The sequence below is a fragment of the Oncorhynchus tshawytscha genome, linkage group LG05 (assembly GCF_018296145.1).
Source record: "Oncorhynchus tshawytscha isolate Ot180627B linkage group LG05, Otsh_v2.0, whole genome shotgun sequence".
In the NCBI taxonomy this organism is placed as follows: domain Eukaryota; kingdom Metazoa; phylum Chordata; class Actinopteri; order Salmoniformes; family Salmonidae; genus Oncorhynchus; species Oncorhynchus tshawytscha.
In genome coordinates this window covers 40,542,556-40,564,366 of record NC_056433.1, presented here as the reverse complement: position 1 = coordinate 40,564,366, position 21,811 = coordinate 40,542,556, and the positions used below count along the sequence as shown (strand labels likewise).

Genomic DNA, 21,811 nt, shown 5'->3' with positions numbered 1-21,811 from the left:
CATCACTCTGCACAGAGAGAGGGGATAAGAGAGCAGTACTGAATCCAGTGTTTTGTTTCGTACTTCCTTATTAGATTGTCGACTAGCACTGGGAGCAGAAATCAAGTTAACTCAGATGAGCCCTGGCCTTTCTCTACCTCTCCTTCCTTCTCTCTATCATTTCATCTCTCTCACCAGTTACCTCTTCCACCACCAGCTTTACCCACTCCCTTACTTGCTCTGATTTACTCCCCGTTCTCACTCTCTCAACCTCCTAATCTGGTTTCACTTTCCCTCCCTCCCTCTCCTGCCCTATCTGAAACTGGCCAGTGGACAAGACAGAATGGTTTTCAGTATCAAATCAAATCAAATTTATTTATATAGCCCTTCGTACATCAGCTGATATATCAAAGTGCTGTACAGAAACCCAGCCTAAAACTCCAAACAGCAAGCAATGCAGGTGTAGAAGCACGGAGTAGCTTCTACTCCTCTGGCTGCAGTAGCAGAGCCCAGAGAAATGTCTGTATTGTTACAGTGCCAGGCATGTTGTTGTGGGTGTGTGAAAGTCAAACACAGTGCCTGGACAATTGGCACTCAAGGTCTTTTCAAATTCTAATAAAATAAAAACATGAAAAATAATGGCCTTTTTTTCTGTCTGTTTGGGTTACTGACCATCTCTAAACAGTAACTAAAGTGAAGCATGTTGACTTGGATGATTTCACAAGACAAATTCCCTGTCAGTCTATTTATTTTATTTATTTTTATTTTACCTTTATTTAACCAGGTAGGCAAGTTGAGAACAAGTTCTCATTTACAATTGCGACCTGGCCAAGATAAAGCAAAGCAGTTCAACAGATACAACGACACAGAGTTACACATGGAGTAAAACAAACATACAGTCAATAATACAGTATAAACAAGTCTATATACAATGTGAGCAAATGAGGTGAGAAGGGAGGTAAAGGCAAAAAAGGCCATGGTGGCAAAGTAAATACAATATAGCAAGTAAAACACTGGAATGGTAGTTTTGCAATGGAAGAATGTGCAAAGTAGAAATAAAAATAATGGGGTGCAAAGGAGCAAAATAAATAAATAAATTAAAAATTAAATACAGTAGGGAAAGAGGTAGTTGTTTGGGCTAAATTATAGGTGGGCTATGTACAGGTGCAGTAATCTGTGAGCTGCTCTGACAGTTGGTGCTTAAAGCTAGTGAGGGAGATAAGTGTTTCCAGTTTCAGAGATTTTTGTAGTTCGTTCCAGTCATTGGCAGCAGAGAACTGGAAGGAGAGGCGGCCAAAGAAAGAATTGGTTTTGGGGGTGACTAGAGAGATATACCTGCTGGAGCGTGTGCTACAGGTGGGAGATGCTATGGTGACCAGCGAGCTGAGATAAGGGGGGACTTTACCTAGCAGGGTCTTGTAGATGACATGGAGCCAGTGGGTTTGGCGACGAGTATGAAGCGAAGGCCAGCCAACGAGAGCGTACAGGTCGCAATGGTGGGTAGTATATGGGGCTTTGGTGATAAAACGGATTGCACTGTGATAGACTGCATCCAATTTGTTGAGTAGGGTATTGGAGGCTATTTTGTAAATGACATCGCCAAAGTCGAGGACTGGTAGGATGGTCAGTTTTACAAGGGTATGTTTGGCAGCATGAGTGAAGGATGCTTTGTTGCGAAATAGGAAGCCAATTCTAGATTTAACTTTGGATTGGAGATGTTTGATATGGGTCTGGAAGGAGAGTTTACAGTCTAACCAGACACCTAAGTATTTGTAGTTGTCCACGTATTCTAAGTCAGAGCCGTCCAGAGTAGTGATGTTGGACAGGCTGGTAGGTGCAGGTAGCGATCGGTTGAAGAGCATGCATTTAGTTTTACTTGTAATTTAAGAGCAATTGGAGGCCACGGAAGGAGAGTTGTATGGCATTGAAGCTTGCCTGGAGGGTTGTTAACACAGTGTCCAAAGAAGGGCCGGAAGTATACAGAATGGTGTCGTCTGCGTAGAGGTGGATCAGGGACTCACCAGCAGCAAGAGCGACCTCATTGATGTATACAGAGAAGAGAGTCGGTCCAAGAATTGAACCCTGTGGCACCCCCATAGAGACTGCCAGAGGTCCGGACAGCAGACCCTCCGATTTGACACACTGAACTCTATCAGAGAAGTAGTTGGTGAACCAGGCGAGGCAATTATTTGAGAAACCAAGGCTGTCGAGTCTGCCGATGAGGATGTGGTGATTGACAGAGTCGAAAGCCTTGGCCAGATCAATGAATACGGCTGCACAGTAATGTTTCTTATCGATGGCGGTTAAGATATCGTTTAGGACCTTGAGCGTGGCTGAGGTGCACCCATGACCAGCTCTGAAACCAGATTGCATAGCAGAGAAGGTATGGTGAGATTCGAAATGGTCGGTAATCTGTTTGTTGACTTGGCTTTCGAAGACCTTAGAAAGGCACGGTTGGATAGATATAGGTCTGTAGCAGTTTGGGTCAAGAGTGTCCCCCCTTTGAAGAGGGGGATGACCGCAGCTGCTTTCCAATCTTTGGGAATCTCAGACGACACGAAAGAGAGGTTGAACAGGCTAGTAATAGGGGTGGCAACAATTTCGGCAGATAATTTTAGAAAGAAAGGGTCCAGATTGTCTAGCCCGGCTGATTTGTAGGGGTCCAGATTTTGCAGCTCTTTCAGAACATCAGCTGAATGGATTTGGGAGAAGGAGAAATGGGGAAGGCTTGGGCGAGTTGCTGTTGGGGGTGCAGTGCTGTTGTCCGGGGTAGGAGTAGCCAGGTGGAAAGCATGGCCAGCCGTAGAAAAATGCTTATTGAAATTCTCAATTATGGTGGATTTATCATTGGTGACAGTGTTTCCTATCTTCAGTGCAGTGGGCAGCTGGGAGGAGGTGTTCTTATTCTCCATGGACTTTACAGTGTCCCAGAACTTTTTTGAGTTAGTGTTGCAGGAAGCAAATTTCTGCTTGAAAAAGCTAGCCTTGGCTTTTCTAACTGCCTGTGTATAATGGTTTCTAGCTTCCCTGAACAGCTGCATATCACGGGGCTGTTCGATGCTAATGCAGAACGCCATAGGATGTTTTTGTGTTGGTTAAGGGCAGTCAGGTCTGGGGAGAACCAAGGGCTATATCTGTTCCTGGTTCTAAATTTCTTGAATGGGGCATGTTTATTTAAGATGGTTAAGGAAGGCATTTAAAAAATATCCAGGCATCCTCTACTGACGGGATGAGATCAATATCCTTCCAGGATACCCCGGCCAGGTCGATTAGAAAGGCCTGCTCGCAGAAGTGTTTCAGGGAGCGTTTTACAGTGATGAGTGGAGGTCGTTTGACCGCTGACCCATTACGGATGCAGGCAATGAGGCAGTGATCGCTGAGATCTTGGTTGAAGACAGCAGAGGTGTATTTAGAGGGGAAGTTGGTTAGGATGATATCTATGAGGGTGCCCGTGTTTAAGGCTTTGGGGAGGTACCTGGTAGGTTCATTGATAATTTGTGTGAGATTAAGGGCATCAAGTTTAGATTGTAGGATGGCTGGGGTGTTAAGCATGTTCCAGTTTAGGTCACCTAGCAGCACGAACTCTGAAGATAGATGGGGGGCAATCAGTTCACATATGGTGTCCAGAGCACAGCTGGGGGCAGAGGGTGGTCTATAGCAGGTGGCAACGGTGAGAGACTTGTTTTTAGAGAGGTGGATTTTTAAAAGTAGAAGTTCAATTGTTTGGGTACAGACCTGGATAGTAGGACAGAACTCTGCAGGCTATCTTTGCAGTAGATTGCAACACCGCCCCCTTTGGCAGTTCTATCTTGTCTGAAAATGTTGTAGTTTGGAATTAAAATTTCTGAATTTTTGGTGGTCTTCCTAAGCCAGGATTCAGACACAGCTAGAACATCCGGGTTGGCTGAGTATGCTAAAGCAGTGAATAGAACAAACTTAGGGAGGAGGCTTCTAATGTTAACATGCATGAAACCAAGGCTATTACGGTCACAGAAGTCATCAAAAGAGAGCGCCTGGGGAATAGGAGTGGAGCTAGGCACTGCAGGGCCTGGATTCACCTCTACATCGCCAGAGGAACATAGGAGGAGTAGAATAAGGGTACGGCTAAAAGCTATGAGAATTGGTCGTCTAGAACGTCTGGAACATAGAGTAAAAGGAGGTTTCTGGGGGCGATAAAATAGCATCAAGGTATAATGTACAGACAAATGTATGGTAGGATGTGAATACAGTGGAGGTAAACCTAGGTATTGAGTGATGAAGAGAGAGATATTGTCTCTAGAAACATCATTGAAACCAGGAGATGTCATTGCATGTGTGGGTGGTGGAACTAATAGGTTGGATAAGGTATAGTGAGCAGGACTAGAGGCTCTACAGTGAAATAAGCCAATAAACACTAACCAGAACAGCAATGGACAAGACATATTGACATTAAGGAGAGGCATGCTTAGTCGAGTGATCAAAAGGGTCCAGTGAGTGGAGAGGTTGGTTGGTGATTTAGACAGCTAGCCAGGCCATCGGTAGCAAGCTAGCATAGGATGGAGGTCTGTTGTTAGCCACCTCTTGCGTTCCGTCAGTAGATTAGTGGGGTTCCGTGTGGTAGAGGGGATTAATCCAAATCACACAACAACAACAAAAATAAAAACAATAGATATAGTTATAGAGGCCCAAGAAGAAAACATAATAATAATAAAAATAAATAAATTGTCCGATTGTCTATTCAGATAGCAGCCGGTAAGACAGCTAACGGTTAGCAGGCCGCAGATGGGCGTTCAGGTAACGTCGCGACGGAGGAGCCAGCCGGATCTCCTTCGGGTAGATAACGTCGGCAGTCCAGTTGTGAAGGCCCGGTGGGGCTCCGCGTAGGCAGTAAAACGGATCCGGATAGGTGACTGCAGCCCAGGAGTGATTGATGGAACTCAGGAGTGATTGACGGAGTGATAACAGTGAGTTGATCAGTAATCAAGAAACTGATAAGACTGACTGGGAGATTTTCCCCTCTTCTGTATAAGGGCATCTGGGGACATAAATCAGAGATGGATTTGACTAAAGTAAAAGAACCATGTGGCTCACCAACCATCCATTTCCACTGCACACTAAAAGGCGCTGCATGGTTATTCCAAAGTCAACCAAACTTGTCAATGCTGAGCTATACGGAGCCATCTGCATTGTTACAAAATTTGGGAGGCGCATGGCAACGCGGTATGGAGCTCAATTTGGCTTCTGGAGGCTCTGCAATTGCTTCACATCGTCCATAAGGAGCCTCCGACCCCATTGACAGATCAAGCATAAATTATATTTAACACAGCGACAGCGCAGGCACACACAAAACACCTTCAAAAATGCACATGCACTTATTCACACATACACTTTCTCTCCCACTAGCATTTTCTGCTAAGCAAGCAGGACTTGTGACCCTGGGAACTGACCAAATATCCTGTTAGTTTGAGAGAGTGGACACTGAACTGGATGTTTGAGGAAAAAAAGGAGTGAGAGAAAGAGAGGGGGTGGGGCAAGAGTGAGTGACACCTTTGGTCCAATATAATGTATCAGTATGGCTCCTTAATGGGTAATGCAGCCTTAACTCTGTCAATAAGCCAGTCATATACACAGCCAGTGGTAGAGATCCTGTTGTGTATGAGAACACTAAGTAGAGGAGCGATATAGAGAGAAGGGGTAAAAGAGAACAGTATTTTTCTGGCCAGGATTTGCCCCTACTACCCTGGATAGGTGCAAGACAGGAAGACAGGTGTGCATGTCTGTGAGAGACAATGCTGCAGAATAAAATCAGTAAAAACCTGTTGCCTCTCTACAGGAGTTGTGGGCAACTTGACCCCTCCAGCACGCGGCTAGACCACCAAGCCAAGAGTGATCTGTGTTTATGTTTGACTGTCGCTGACATCCACACCTTCACTTTGGGGCACCGAATGCAGTTGGCACTTATTAGTCCAGCAGCTAATCTCTGAAATCTGTAACTTCTGCTGCTGAGCCAACCTGCCACCTTGTCCAACTGATAAGAGGTTCAAACTCAAGGCCTTGGTTACCAAACTGTTTCACAGTGTAGAGCCCATTGTAGCGGCCTTGGTTTGTGATTTACAGCATGTTGCACTGCATTCTGAATAAGATTTCCCTGCTATGAAACGTTAGAAGTTGCAGCAACAGTAAATACAAAGTCCATGTTCAACAATATTCAAACTTTATTGAATTTAACATCTTCAAGCTAATGGCAAAACTAATAAAAGAAAACAAGGCAAATCAAGTTCCAGGCAAAATGGATATAAAACAAGCATAAAACAGTAGCAGGCATCATGGCTACATATAACAGCAACTGTACGTGTACATATTCATCTGCATCTTTGTGCACATGAGAGCAACGCAGAAGAATCATTCCATAAGACCTAGAACCTCTTATTTAACTGGACTAAAATCAAGGTGACATATGGACATTGTTAGAAAGCAACAAACAAAAACTCAATTTTAAAAGCTCTATAAACATAAGCTTCAGAGCTTCACACAGAAAATGGTGGCTGCCCCCAGAGCCATAGACATGTAAACATCAGCAAACTGGGTTTGAGATGTACAATAGTAATGGGTGCCATTGTTCCAAAGACAGCTACATTCTCAGGTCAAGAATGTAAATTGAATTCTATGTTGGAATGTAGCCAAGTCATGGAACACAAGTCATGGAACACAATTTGACATTTTGCATGCCTGTGAATCTGGCCAGCTGACCCATTCTTCTGTCTGGTTTAAGCTCCCAAAGTCAAGTGTGACTGAGAAAATAAAGACATTTAAAGCTGCTCTCACCACTCAAAGCATCTTTGATTGAATCTTTACAAGGGGTCTGGAAGTGCAGAGTCCCTTTAATATCTACTGGGTGTACTATCAAGTTAAGACAAAAATACAAATCTTCATTTATGTTCAACTGAGTAAGGCACTTTTCTTGAAAAGGTGCATGGAGAGGGGCCGGGCCGTGTGACTTATTTTGCCCGAGCTGAAGAAAAAAAATTGTATCAGAATATTTGTATCAGTTGCTATGGGTACTGGCAATGTCCTGTGACAAACACTGAAAGAAAATACTCACTGCTCCATTGTGTGTTCCTACGGCATGCAGACAGTTTAAATCACGGTGTCATTAAGACCATGGCAAAAGGAGAAATAATGGTGAAGTAACTCAGAATGCTCTATGGATTCACAAATGCTTATTAGTTGCTTATCACTTCTCCACCTGACATTTGGCCATTAACTTTCCTTTGTGTGAGTGAGTAGAGGACTCAATGTTCAGCATACTGTGAATGCAGACAAAGCAAAACTAGATTTGTACATCTGACTTGCCATAGTTGGTTGGGGGTCTATGGGATGTAGCCTAATGCCATCGGGTGACTGCAGATTCATCTTTAAAAGGTGATTAAGAACATACATTAAATCAGGGCCAATGAACGAGACACGCGCACTTTTAAATTACACTGAGTGTTCCATACAAAGCAAGGTGATATTTTTTCATAATTATGAAAATATTGAGCTAAGAGTTCTCTCACAAGCATTCATACATTTTTGGCAGCAACAGGAAGGCAAAAAGTACAAAACAAAACCGTCAGTGCCGCACTCCATTTTCCATGCCAAGACTGAGAACTTCGACATTAACACACATTGTTCAGGCATACTCTTCTCTACCAAATTGTTTGACAAATTAATCAAGTGGTTCTTTCTCTTTTAAGTGTCTGAAGCCCCAATAGCATAATTCAACAGAAAATATTACATTTCCATTTGTTTGACATGCATTAATGCAGAAAAAAAGCCATTGCAAGTGAATGCTACTGAAAAAACTCAAAGAAAACACAATCTTGCCTTTACAGGATTGAAAGTTCAAACCTTTAAGGTAAATCAACTGAATGACATGATAGCTCTATGTACAAAGGGGACAAAGTCACACTATTAGCAGCAAGCTAATCAAAGAACTAGACACATACTGTTTGCACTCTAAACTTGGGAAACTTAGTCACTGCTTTTCTGTAGTTCAACACCCATCTCCTCTCCTTGGCAGTACATAAAAAAGGTGCCTCAATAGGAGAAAAGAAAACTCCCAAAATGCAAAGGACAATGTCTCAATGTCTTTTTATTCAGTAACACTTTCTATGGAATTAAAAGTCACTTAAGTTCAGGGACCAGTTATTATTAAGTCATTTATTTGACACTTTCAAAACTCTATCCAACTTATGCAATGACTCCAGAAAACATTAATTTACTAACTAAGCTGAAAATACAGGTAACTGCCTGGGGAGGACAGCTCATAATAATAATGGCTGGAACGGCGCGAATGGCATCAAACCATGTTTGAGTTGTGATACTATATACCGATTCCACTCCAACCACTACGAGCCCACCCTCCTCAATTAAGGTGTCACCAACCTCCTGTGAGAGACACACCATTTAAACCTCCTATGCTCCTTTGAGACCCCACTATCAAAGTCACAGAGTTCTCTTCTTCCTAGCAATGGTAGCCAAAATAATGGGCAACTGGGCATTTTTAATACATGACCCTAATCATGAGCTGTTATTTGCTTTTTTTAACCAAGGAATCACACCTGTGTGGAAGCACATGCTTTCAATATACTGTATCCCTCATTCATGCAAGTGTTTCATTTATTTTGGCAGTTACCTATAAATGCCTTTCCACCTTTATTATTTTCAAAAACACAGGTCATTAGAATGTGTACACAATATGAGGGGGAACTAGCATTAGGGAGCTGTGTGGAACTTAGGCCCTACATTTAATGAAACAAAATATATTCAGTGTGCATAGGGGTCACTTTTCAACCAATGCCATTCTAAATCAATTTAAACCTAATAGGTCTTCATCCATCCATCCAAAACCACGTTGAGCAACTACTGTATCTATCTACTCTTCAATAAAAGGCTCTTCAGTACAGCTGGGATACTAGGGTTCTCAGGGTTGGGCTCAATTCCATTTCAATTCAGTCAATTCATAACGTCAACTGAAATGTAAATAACTCCCAATCATTTTCTATGAGGAAAATGTGGAATTTCAGTTTACTACCTGGGTTGGCTGAATTAAAATGGAACGGAGGCCAACTGTGGTTCTGTTCTCGCGATACTGCTCCTGTCCTGTGTCCAGACTGCTTTTACTTCATGACAATCAAGCCTCAGCCAGGAGGAAGAGGAGCATCATCATAAATCTCCCTCATTCCCCCCACTTTAAGTAACAGACATAACATTAAAGGCACTTTGCTTCCAATACTGTCAGCATCAAGGTGCATGCTGTCTTATCTTCTTCCAACTCCATTCAACACAATAATTTATACTTCTGATTGATTTATCACTCCCATATATTTACCACAATATTTTATCTGTAGACCCCTTCAACCGTGTCCTAAAGACTTGGCTCATTGTGATTTCCTTCCTGTTAAAGGAAGGTTGTGGGTCAAGGGGTCATCTCCAGTCTAGTGGTCCGACTCATCACTGCAATCTGTTTGGCTGAAGTCGGTAAAGATTTGGGGGAGGGGGGTTGTAGAAATTAGGGGTTGACTTGGGTTTATTGCATTGAGCTGCTCTTTTGGCAGTGTGTAGTGTTTGCCAAACACACACACAGCACTGAGTCTTAACACCAAGAGAGCCCAACTCATCCTCCACTTAAGACGGGGGCATCTACTTAATATTCTATCTCTTAGCAGGGCTCTACACTGACTTTTTTGTGTGCACCTAAGTTGAAAAATGTAGGCACACAAAGAAATTTAGTAGCACAATGCTAAATATTTGAGGTAATAAAGCTAGAATAATTTTTCCTACGTGCATTGGTGCTCCTAAATACATTTTTAAAAATCCAGTTCACACAGCAAAATATTTACACGCATATGTGAGTAAAGTGGTCACACTGTAGGGCCCTGCTTAGAGGATGGACCATTGCTTATAGTTCTCCTTTTATTCTTACTTTAACAGGCATCGCTGCCATCAGATGAATACAAACTCTTCATAAAGGAGTTGTGAAAACACCTACCCAGATCTGTCCCATGACAAACAAGAAAAAAAGCTATGCTATATCATCCAGTCATCTAGTTCCAAAAAACAAAGGGGGAGGGGACCTCAATCAAACAGTGTTTCCAAAGCGTTACCAAGGTGCATGAACAAGCTAGTACTCCAACGCTGTGGCAGCCCCACTATACACCAGCAGAATTGAAAGTTTACATAAATTACTATTGGGTCTATTAATGACAGGCCAGGCAGGTAAAACATTAAGATGAAGGGCCAGGGGAGTGAAGCAGTAAACAAGTCTGCTTTTCATCCAGTCAGCACACAGGAGAATAGCCACAATGACCCACTGCAGGAGAAGGGGGGGGTTTGTAGGAGAGGAGAGGGGGAACGAGATAAGGGGGGGTGGGGAGCGAGAAGAGGGGACGAGAGACGGGGAATCCATAGTGATTTAATCCTCTGTTGAAGGCTCAAATGCCACTGCGCTGGAGTTCACTTCAGCTGCACCAGGGTGTGAGAAATGTGCAGCAAACTACGTACAGTAAAAGATGTGGCGCACTTGTGGGTGTGTACAGTTTATAACCTTGTGTGTATTTAAGCTACAGGCCTAAACCCCAGGTTGGCACCGCAATGGCATTAGGCTTTTGGGAGAAACATTGATCGGAAACACTGTGATAATCACAATGGCCAGGGGTTCGGGTTTGGGTGTTCATAGTGGGCCCCAGAGTAGGTATTGTGGTTGGTGGAGGTGGAGTGGGTCGTTCAGAGGGTGTGGTAGTTGCGGTCCTTGGACTTGCAGAACTTGTAGAGGAAGAAGACCACGGCCTGCAGGCCCAAGACCAGCACTATGCCCCCAATGAAGCTCGCTGCGTCAAATGTGGAATTCTTATGAGGCGCTGGAGAGGGCCCCACAGGTGATGCGGTGGTGACACTGACGTCTGCACAAGGAGGGAGAGTGCCAAGTTGGTTATTTCACCTGTATGAGCCACTAGCCAGGGCTAAGTGGATATAGAACCATATTGATAATACACAGGTGGAATCCAGTTTTTATTCAGTAACACTTTCTATGGAATCCTTGGTGCTCTATAAGCAGCCATAAATAATAGTCTTGATTTCATACCAGGCTGGGCTGGCATTGGAACTTACTTGAAGCATGCGTTGCGGCAGAGACTGGGACAGTACCGTTAGTGGCGGGCAGGGCAGTTGGTACTGCAGTGGTTAGGTCAGCTGTAACCAGTGGTGAGATGTCAGTTTAGTATTATTTCACTAAATGCATAGACATACAAAAACAGTTGACCATTTCACCATATTTAAATTTGACATACAAAAACTCCCTCAAAAGAATCAAGTCACACAGCAAATATACACCGATTTGAAGGGAGCAGACGAGATGCTGGTTTGGGCTGGTTACCTGGGGTGGGCTCGGGCTCAGTGGTGCTGCTGTTAGTTGCATTGCTGGCCGTAGGGGTAACTGGAGCAGCAGAGATTGTGGTTGGGGCAGGGATGTCAGTTACAACTGTAGTAGCAACAGGTGGAGATCCCATTGAAGTGACGGACACCATGAGATAGACAGACAGGGTAAAAAGCAGGAAAGAAGGAGATGGCCAGGTTATGGCGGTGTCTATGTCTGAAAAGTCCCAAAATGATTCCTTCCCTTGTGATCTGACAGGGCTAGATTGGTGAAAGTAATAGGGTGAATTCATTTAAATAGCTTTCACCCACTTAATCCTTTTGGACCAGTGGAAGGATAAGGGATGGGAGGAAGGAGCCATGGGGTGGAGAATGGCAGGGACAAAGGAATTAGGAAAGAAGGGAAGCATTTTAGAGTGTTGAGACAAAGCAACTAAGACCACAGAACAAAGATATAGAATCTCTACATATACCTAGATCAGTCACTTACTGTTGAAGGTAGACTTGTCATGTTAACAAAGTGAGTCACTGGAATGACAAAACATGAATCCCTCTGGAGAGGCCTTTAAATGAACCAGGTGATGGTATTAGTCCTTACCTGAGCAGGTTTCATTAGAGCAGTTGCCCACGGTCATGTTCTGACCGTTTATGGACGTGATGTTGACACAGGAAACATTGGAGAAAGTTGGAGTTTCTCTAACTGAACAGGGGGATAAAAGAAAAACACAAGCACAAATAAAAGATGTGATTGTGTGTGCTCTACAGGAAACAAAGACAAGAAAATATATTCATGTGATCATTTCCAAAAGATTCCTTACACTAATCCTGACACCCCATGGAACACGAGCAGTTTAAAAACACAAGGATCACCTTTGTTTTTAGTCAAGTGAATTAGCACAAGGTGAGATTTTAATTAAATGGTTTTGTCAGTTCAGGAGTCTACAGTGTGTTCCTTCTCCCAGTCCTCCTCCTTCCTGGAAAGTCCTGAGTCAAAGCCCGTTCCCCCTCCCAATGCATGATCTTTCCATTACTGATTACTGTTCCATTGTCAGAGTCAAGGGCCCTTTAGGGTGTGCATGTGTGAGAGCAAGAAAAAAAAAAGTGAGATGAGTGTGGAGGTACAGGAAGAGACTTGAAAGGACCAGAAATCCTAGCCTGAGCAAAACCCCTTGCTCTGGACATCAGCTACGAGAAGTGACACTGACTAACTCTGTTAGTCTTCATTTAATCCTTAAGAGTCTTAAAATAACCCCCCCCCCCAAAAAAAAGATTTATACCATGGATCATTCAGCTGTTCGATTTCAAATTTTAGGACCCCCTTAGCGTATTACTTGATGAAACATTGGATTTGTCCTTGCTGCTATTAGCCCATAGAAACACAACGAATAACAGCTTCTGACATGGATTTAACTGGTACCCAGCTACCTTCAGTCATTTACATGTTTGTGAGAGACTCACCTTCCCTTAGAGGGGTCATAATAGTTATCTAGGCCAAACCGTTCAGACACGACAGACGTTTTCATCTAGCTCTGCCACCTTTCACCACAGATGCAGAAGAGCGACATCGACGGATGTGGTGGATTGAGAGGCAGCCCAAACAAAAACAAAAAAAACAGATATCACCAGCTTAAACTGACAAGATTTTGATGGGGATTTTTTTGTGATGCTAATTACATTTCCGCAGGGGCCCACCAACTCTAAGGGGTTACTAAAGCGAGCAGGAGAGAGTTGTTCCATTGTCAGAGTCAAGGGTCCTTTAACAAGACATTGATTGTCACCACACTTATCATACAGCAAAAAAATTAGGTAGGGCTATACTTACTTTTCTGTGACATCATGCACAACAACCACAGCCAAAACTGGAAAACTGAACCGAAACAGAAAATGTATGACAGCTCTCTGCTGAAAAAAAAACAAGTGGCTGATATTCACCTCTGTTCTGACACAGATCCTCATATGACCAATCTGGTCTGGCCTCGCTATAAAAACAGTGTGAAGACAATTAGGCTAAGTTGACTTGCTGCTGCTCATAGCAAAACATTGACACGAACAGAAACCTTGGTGATCTCTTATACCCTTCCTTTTCTGTACGTGGAGTGTTGCCACAACCCTTGCAAAGTGTCTGTGACCCCACTACTATCAGTGTATCCAGCAGACATTCTATTGGCCGAGGGGGTAGAAGGGTCCGTTACCTCACAGGCAGCTGTGAAAGATGGAACTCACTCACACACATTCCAGAAGGATTATGACATGCTAGGGGCATCCAGTGAGAGAGCAGAGAGGAAGCTTGTTAGAGGAGAAACCCTTAAGGCTCATAATACCGATGCGTAAGTGCGCCTTCCGTTTTTCTTACATTAAGACCTTTAAGACCACTGAGCTAAACCAGCTGACACACGTAGCTCTGCGGCATTAAAATACAGCCTTCAGAACAAAATGGTGTCACTCTGACGGCAATGCATTGTTCACATGAAATCCCTAACTCAAAGACAAATCTGATAATAACAGTGGGTTTGACAACTCACCACAGCGAGTTGGGTTATTACCTAGGCCTAAGTGAGCTGGGTCTGTAGTGTACTTTAGAACTGCCACCTCCATAGTGAGTGTGTGAGCTTTCAGATTTGCTTAGTTCATATCTAATAGGCGATCTGCTGGGGAATTGTGAGAAGCATTAGTTCAGTCCTAAGACCTACTGTGTGGTTAGAGATGTTAGTTCGGGTGCGTGTGTTTAAGAGTGACTGGAGTAGTGGTGAGAGTTGTTTGTTCTGGTGTGTGACACACGGTGCTTTAGGATTTTGTCTATGTTGTTGTGGTTGCTGAGAGGAGCGAATGAGCCACACACACACACACACACTATGGCTGTGTTCACACAGCCACTAAGAGCTAAGGCTGGGAATTGCCAGGGACCTTCCGAGACAATATAGTCACGATACTTAGGTGCTGATTCAATATGTATTGCAATACTCACGATTGTGTGTATTGCGATTCGATACTGTGATTACATTGTGATTCAGTGATCTAAAAATATTGCTGCAGTGACAAGAGCCATGAGAAAATGTAGTTTGATCAGACATGGAAATAGAAGTGCTGAAAACAAATTGGCTCCCTACGTAAAAAAAACTATTAGAACAGGCTATGAAGTGAAAATACTGGAGTTTTGGTGCATGTACAGCAGACTAGGGCTAAAATAATATTGCATGTGTCAAAACAATACAATATATTCAACAAAAAAATCCAAATATTTTCCCCCATCGCTACTAAGAACCCAAATCAGATTCTTTCTATATCTCCACACTCAGTTGTACAGGTGGCCCTGTACAAGATGATATAAGATGTGCGCATTCACACGGATGTAGCACACAGATACCACACTCATTTCCTGTCACTGTTCCTTAACATTTTGAGGTGGTTGTCATGGTAACGGTCATTTGCAACAAAATACTGATCCAAATAAATCAGATCCGAGCATCGAGACAGAGGAGCTTAGGTGGGAAAATAACCTATTGTCATACTTGAGTAAAAGTAAAGACACCGTACCCTAATAAAAAAATGACAAGGAACAGTGAGTCACCCAGTAAAATACTACTCAAGTATCAAAAGTAAAAGTATAAATAATCTTACATCCCTTATATTTAGCATACCAGACACATGAATTTGAACTTTCCTGCTAAGCATTTGAAATGTAACAAGTACTTGTGTCAAAATGGGTTGGTCCTGTGTGGCTCAGTTGGTAGAGCATGGCGCTGGCTAGGATTGTGGGTTCGATTCCAACGGAGGGCCAGTACGAAAAACGTTGCTCTGAATAAGTGTGTCTGCTAAATGACTCAAATGTAAATGTGTAGCTGTTTAGTTACGTGGTGACATTATCGCACAACATCAGCTGATTGAGGAAAGGATTTTCTGAAAAATCTGTTAAAGAGCTTGTGTGATACTGCACACAATTTTAAAACAGCTAAAGTGCAGGAATTCATGCATCTCACGAGGATTGACAGAACATTTTAGCGTCTACGTTATGGCAGTCAAGATAATTAGCCTACTTCATGGACGTCATGAAATCAAGATTCCTGATGTAAGATTACGATCCGTGTAGTTTGATCATTTATTTAGTGAAAACTGCCCGTTTATTTGTTTTTGCATAGGAAAAATAAAGAAAAACCTCAAATGTTGGTGGGGTTGTGTGTGGTCAAGTGCACAGCCATCACTTCCTGTACTTTAAAAGGTTCTGGTCACCCTTATAACTCCATTCTAGGACTCTTTTATCAATTAATAGCTGCCCATACCATGCAACAGTAGGAGTTCTCAATTTCTGCATTAGATTTACTGTGTATTGACTTGATTAATAAACTGCTGTTACTGTAAATGGTTAGCTGACTGACAGTATATCCTAGCTAACCATTGTTAATCTTATTGAATGATTCTATACAGCCAAAAACTATCCATTGCTAGAATAGAGATATGCTCTAGCTATAGTTAGATGTGCAACCAGACTAACTAGCTAGATTGAAGCAAGGGATTCAATAGTAGACATGTAAATTAGAGGTCGACCGATTTAAATCGGAATGGCCGATTAATTAGGGCCGATTTCAAGTTATGATGATTATTACATTTCCGCAGGGGCTCATCAACTCTAAGGGGTTAATAAAGCGAACAGGAGAGAGTTGCTCCATTGTCAGAGTCAAGATCCCTTTCTCTAACAAGACATTGATTTAACAAAAGCGCATTTGGGCAAAAAGCACAATCGTTGCAAGAATGTACCTAGCCATAAACATCAATGCCTTTCTTAAAAATCAATACACAGAAATATATTTTATTAATAGAAATCCAGGTTAGCAGGCAATATTAAACTAGGGAAAATGTGTCACTTCTCTTGCGTTCATTGCACGCAGAGTGTGTTTGGGCCACCTGGCTCATTGCGAACTAATTTGCCAGAATTTTACATAATTATGACATAACATCGAAGGTTGTGCAATGTAACAGTAATATTTAGACTTATGGATGCCACCCATTAGATAAAATACAGAACGGTTCCGTATTTCACTGAAAGAATAAACGTTTCGTTTTCAAAATGAGTTTCCAGATTTGACCATATTAATGACCTAAGGCTCGCATTTCTGTGTTTTATTATATTATAATTAAGTCAATGATTTGACTGAGCAGTGGTAGGCAGCAGCAGGCTTGTAAGCATTCATTCAAGCCGCACTTTCCTGCGTTTGCCAGCAGCTCTTCGCAATGCTTCAAGCATCGCGCTGTTTATGACTTCAAGCCTATCTACTCCCGAGATTCGGCTGGCAATACTAAAGTACCTATTAGAACATCCAATAGTCAAAGGTATATGAAATACAAATGGTAGAGAGAGAAATAGTCTTATAATTTCTATAATAACTACAACCTAAAACTTCTTACCTGGGAATATTGAAGACTCCTGTTAAAAGGAACCACCAGCTTTCATATGTTCTCATGTTCTGAGCAAGGAACTTAAATGTTAGCTTTTTACATGGCACATATTGCACTTTTACTTTCTTCTCCAACACTTTGTTTTTGCACTATTTAAACATGTTTCATTATTTATTTGAGACCAATTTTATTTTATTTATGTATTATATTAAGTTAAAATAAGAGTGCATTCATTATTGTTGTAATTTTCATGTGTGTGTATGTGTATATGTATATATATATATATACACACACACACACAAGTCCATGCTAGGTAAAGCTCCGCCTTATCTCAGTTCACTGGTCACGATGGCAACACCCATCCGTAGCACGCGCTCCAGCAGGTGTATCTCACTGATCATCCCTAAAGCCAACACCTCATTTGGCCGCCTTTCGTTCCAGTTCTCTGCTGCCTGTGACTGGAACGAATTGCAAAAATCACTGAGGTTGGAGACTTATCTCCCTCACCAACTTCAAACATCTGCTATCTGAGCAGCTAACCGATCGCTGCAGCTGTACATAGTCTATCGGTAAATAGCCCACCCATTTTTACCTACCTCATCCCCATACTGTTTTTATTTATTTACTTTTCTGCTCTTTTGCACACCAAATATCTACCTGTACATGACCATCTGATCATTTATCACTCCAGTGTTAATCTGCAAAATTGTAATTATTCGCCTACCTCCTCATGCCTTTTGCACACAATGTATATAGACTCCCCTTTTTTTTCTACTGTGTTATTGACTTGTTAATTGTTTACTCCATGTGTAACTCTGTGTTGTCTGTTCACACTGCTATGCTTCATCTTGGCCAGGTCGCAGTTGCAAATGAGAACTTGTTCTCAACTAGCCTACCTGGTTAAATAAAGGTGAAATAAAATACAAAAATATATATATATATTTTATTTAAATCTGCCGATTAAATCGGTATCGGCTTTTCAGTCGACCTCTTCTGTACACAGACAGAAACCAACCACTAGCACAAGTGGATGTGAAAGAACAGCCAGATCTGATACTCAAATATGCGGGGACACATGTTATGTTCTTCTATACTCGTGGGGACCTAAAATAGGATTGACACTTCAGAACAAACTTTCTAGAGATTTTTTTTGCCTACGTCTTTATGTGCACTAATATCACAGGCAAATTCATTTGGGGCGAATTCACCTCCTGAGAATTGGAAACTCCAAAAACATTAGCTAGATCACTAACTGTTGACATAATACCCGCTACTGGTAGCCATGTTTGAATCCAACAGTAAATTCAATGTCCTAAAAATAGTATACATAATAAGAAATAAATCCTTTGCAGTTGTTGCCTACTACCCAATGAGTCCTATGCACTTTCAATGGCTGTTGAGCATTTCCCACGCTTCATATGTCAAAGCCATATCTTGGTTGCAAAACAGCTGCGATAGAGCTAAATACCTACAGAAAGCTGAGAACCTCCTCTCTTCAACAGTGGCGGCAGTGACAACAGCAGTTGCTTCCAACGCTGTAGATTGCTTTTCCCCGCAACTAGATTTTTATTTCTCTGCCTAGTCCTAACAGATTTTTTTCTCATTCCTCTATTCCTTTTCCTTCATTCCCTCTCATCATCTTCTTCTCCAGTCTCTGGGATTGGAACAGTCTTCATCGAGGTCCACACAGTGACATGGAGAGTGTATGTCTGAGTAGAACACACGGAAGTCTGTTATGCACCATTGTTCGGCGTCATACTTGCTCAGGCCTACTAGAGGCCTTTCAGAAAGCATCCCAAATACATTCACACTCTCAAACAGTGACAAGCTCCGAGGGCCTAGATCCAGCTCAGTCCTCATTCCACGTAATCAAGGAGGCTAGTATGCCTGGAACCTTGACTATAAGCAAACTTACCACACCAACAACTGAAAGTATTTTAGGGGACTGTCTAGTTGGTTTGCAATGTTGGTGTTAATTATGCAAACCATGAGACAGAGACTCTTTATAAAAACATCCCACAACCCTTGGTAGCTTAAGTGGCTCAACCTAAAAAAAAAAACACCCAAGCGGATTTGCTTGGATTCTTCCGAGTATCACACACATGGGGGAATGACACAGCTGTTCACCGTTATCATTTAGCAGCGCTCATGGGCTAGGACCTGAGCTTGGCTTAGAAAATCCCATTTACTGGGCTGATAACATCCACAGGCAAACAAATAAAGCAGTGGCTTGGACTACAATGCCACAGTAACAGGCAAACTGTGAGAGTAGAGTTGGTGGGAGAGGAGAGTTTGGTTTAGTCAGTCAGAGCAGCAGGGAACAACCTCAAAGCAATAGGCTGGCTATATAAAGACTGTTATACTGCATACTGTATGACTCAGGCCTATTTCTCTACTCTAAAATGGCTGGTGCCGAAGGGATTAAGGCCAAATGCCTTGTGCAACCTGCCCATTGTCCAATTCCTTTTCGTATTTTACCCCTTTTTTAGTGGTATCCAATTGGTAGTTACAGTCTTGCCTCATCGCTGCAACTCTCGTACGGACTCAGGAGAGGCGAAGGTCGAAAGTCATGCGTCCCATGAAACACGACCCACCCAAGCCTTACTGCTTCTTGACATAATGCCTGCTTAACCTGGAAGTCAGCCACACCAATGTGTCGGAGGAAACACCGTACACCTGGCGACCATGTCAGCATGCACGCGCCCGGCCCGCCACAGGAGACGCTAGAGTGCGATGGGACAAGGACATCCCTGCCGGCCAAACCCTTCCCTAACCCGATCGAGCCTGGGCCAATTGTGTGCCGCCTCATGGGGCCCCCAGGTAGTGGCCCAGCTGAGAGTGAGCCTGGACTCCAACCAGGATCTCTAGTGGCACAGCTAGAAACTGCAATGCAGTGCCTTAGACCACTGCACCACTCGGGAGGCCCGTCCAATTCCTTTTTGACCTTTGATCTCAAAATAGCTCAATCTTGATCCTTTGGAATGACTTGGTCAAAAGGCAGGCTCCAGTGCCTTATAATCTACCTGAAGAGACTGGTACTCTCTGGTAGTTCAATGATCATAACCCCAAAATACAGTACATGGCCTAGGAAATTATAAGGCTTACACATTAAGGACAAAATGTATGCCTCTTGATTACAATATCGCACAAATGTAGAAAATTATCGACACTGCCATACCGACCACTTACCGCAGGCATTTTGTGGATATCGTTCATAGACTATACTAGAGAAATGTGAAGCTTGAAATTAAATACATTTCCTAATATGGGTGATTGTTAATGGGACAATTGATGGCTACAACCATCAAACCAGTAGCAGCAGTATAAAGGATAATGCGTATTTTTAAAAAAGTAGTGGTGCACATTGTTATAAACTTAGCGTTCCATTTGTTATTACATCAATTGAGGCAATTTATCACAATATGGATTTTTGTCCATATCACCCAGCTTTAACAGGTAGGTACTACTTACATGTGCAGTTCAACCATTGACAGTCACCGACACAAGTGTCACAAGCGAGTTCAGCACATCCATCATCTGAAAGGGGAAACATCAATCAACATACAAGTAATTAGAAGCGTATACAAAGGTTAGTTGTATACAAAAGGTTCGAATTGTCACCAATGAGGGAATTAGCCCAACTGATGGATATAGACCTAATTGGACTTGCCAGGGAGATATTTACTTAATAGGCACAACACAACAGTAGATACTCATCAACTGTAAGCACATTAGTCACAGGGAGCAGTAAAGTTACTTAGATATGATTTCTGGTAGATGAATGCCTACGAGGTGAGCCTGGTCATGTCAATCTCCAACGTTGGTTTATGACATTTAAAACACCTGTGCATGTAACGAATGGAAAGAAGAGAGGGACTGAGAAACCCGCTGTCCCAATGACGGACATTAAAATGTATTGCCCCTCTGTCCGTGTGACTTATGTAGCTTGACCTGTGATATGTTTTTTGCAAATATAGCTATAGATTAATAACGCAATATAAATTAAAATGTGACGCAAGGCTGACAGGCAAGCAAGGGCCATCTAGCCAACAAGAGCATAAGCTGGCCATTTCACTAACCACCAATCTTCTAAATTATGTTGTCCAAAGGGACAATAATCAAAACTCTTATTAAACAAATACATATATGTGCCTGTTATTTCAGGGTTGCTGACTTCAGTAATGTTGTCCTACAAGCTAACGTTAGCAGCTATGACGATATCAAGCAGCCCACGTTGGCTGTCGCTCGCAGTCTGAAAAAAAAGACTATAGAGGGCTAGCTCAGCTGGCTAACGTTACACATCTACCATTAAGAACGAACAAACTTGACAACACGTATGATTCCCACAAATCGTTTTTAGAAACAGTTTGCTGACACATTCGGGGCAACTAGAACGAAAAGTGGCATAAATATGCACTCAAAACGGCTCGCGCATTTATGTATACGAGCTAGCGCTTAGCTCGCAGGCTTTCTTATGCAGAGAGCGCAAAAACAAGCTGTGCTTTACTAGGTCGCAAACTTACCTACGCTCGCAAATGTTGTTGCAGCTACCAATGCAAGGACTAATGTAACGTAAACAAGTTTTAAGTACATGTTTAATTTATATTTTCCACCAACTTGTTCGTCGTTCCACCCGATTTATGAGGAGTCGCGAGAGAGATCTGATATCTACTGGATACGGGTATTCTGACGCTGTTGCTATTCTAACTGGCTACTTCCTTCTACCAGAGATATTCACTTTTGAGGAGATGGGAATTGGGATGGGAATTGTATTAACGCCTTGTATTTGCCCAAGGGTTGTCAATGTTCCGCGCGGTGTAATTCTGGGAGATTTTGGCACAGGTGCTTTTATCGGAGTCAATTAGGCGCTTGCTCCCAAAAAATAAAATACGTGAACGAAAAGTACAATATTACAAATATTTTCTGAGATATGAGATGCGCAATTTATTCTCTGAAATATCGTATAGTTTTGTAATCGTAACATTGCGTACTTTCGACGAAAACAGTCAGGTTTCTCATATACTGACTTTTAGAATAGTTTGCGTTA

The 21,811-nt window shown here is 42.4% G+C and overlaps 1 protein-coding gene across 3 annotated transcripts; it reads right to left on the bottom strand.

Annotated features, from left to right (window-relative positions):
- Positions 1–6,155: 6,155 nt before the first annotated feature.
- Positions 6,156–21,582, bottom strand: LOC112233623 (sialomucin core protein 24). 3 transcript variants are annotated; one of them, XM_024401384.2, is made up of 6 exons: positions 21,288–21,579; positions 20,236–20,301; positions 11,972–12,073; positions 11,375–11,479; positions 11,110–11,190; positions 6,156–10,901 (listed from the first exon to the last, which is right to left on the bottom strand). In XM_024401384.2, exons 1-6 carry the CDS (start codon positions 21,355–21,357, stop codon positions 10,726–10,728), a joined length of 600 nt encoding a protein of 199 aa, XP_024257152.1. In that variant the 5' UTR covers positions 21,358–21,579; the 3' UTR covers positions 6,156–10,725. The 3 variants fall into 3 exon arrangements, with proteins under 3 accessions (XP_024257152.1, XP_024257153.1, XP_042177839.1); XM_024401385.2 differs by lacking the exon at positions 11,375–11,479 and having other exon boundaries at positions 21,288–21,582; XM_042321905.1 differs by lacking the exons at positions 20,236–20,301; positions 21,288–21,579 and adding an exon at positions 12,832–12,883.
- Positions 21,583–21,811: the final 229 nt, after the last annotated feature.

What these genes read in the sequence shown, in the direction of transcription:
- LOC112233623 (XM_024401384.2), bottom strand. Translation starts at nt 21,357, where the DNA reads ATGTACTTAAAACTTGTTTACGTTACATTAGTCCTTGCATTGGTAGCT. An exon ending in TCAATGGTTGAACTGCACAT is followed by an intron (nt 12,074 to 20,235) that starts GTAAGTAGTACC and finishes CCCCCTGTTCAG; the next exon opens with TTAGAGAAACTCCAACTTTC. An exon ending in CTCTAATGAAACCTGCTCAG is followed by an intron (nt 11,480 to 11,971) that starts GTAAGGACTAAT and finishes TTGCTACTACAG; the next exon opens with TTGTAACTGACATCCCTGCC.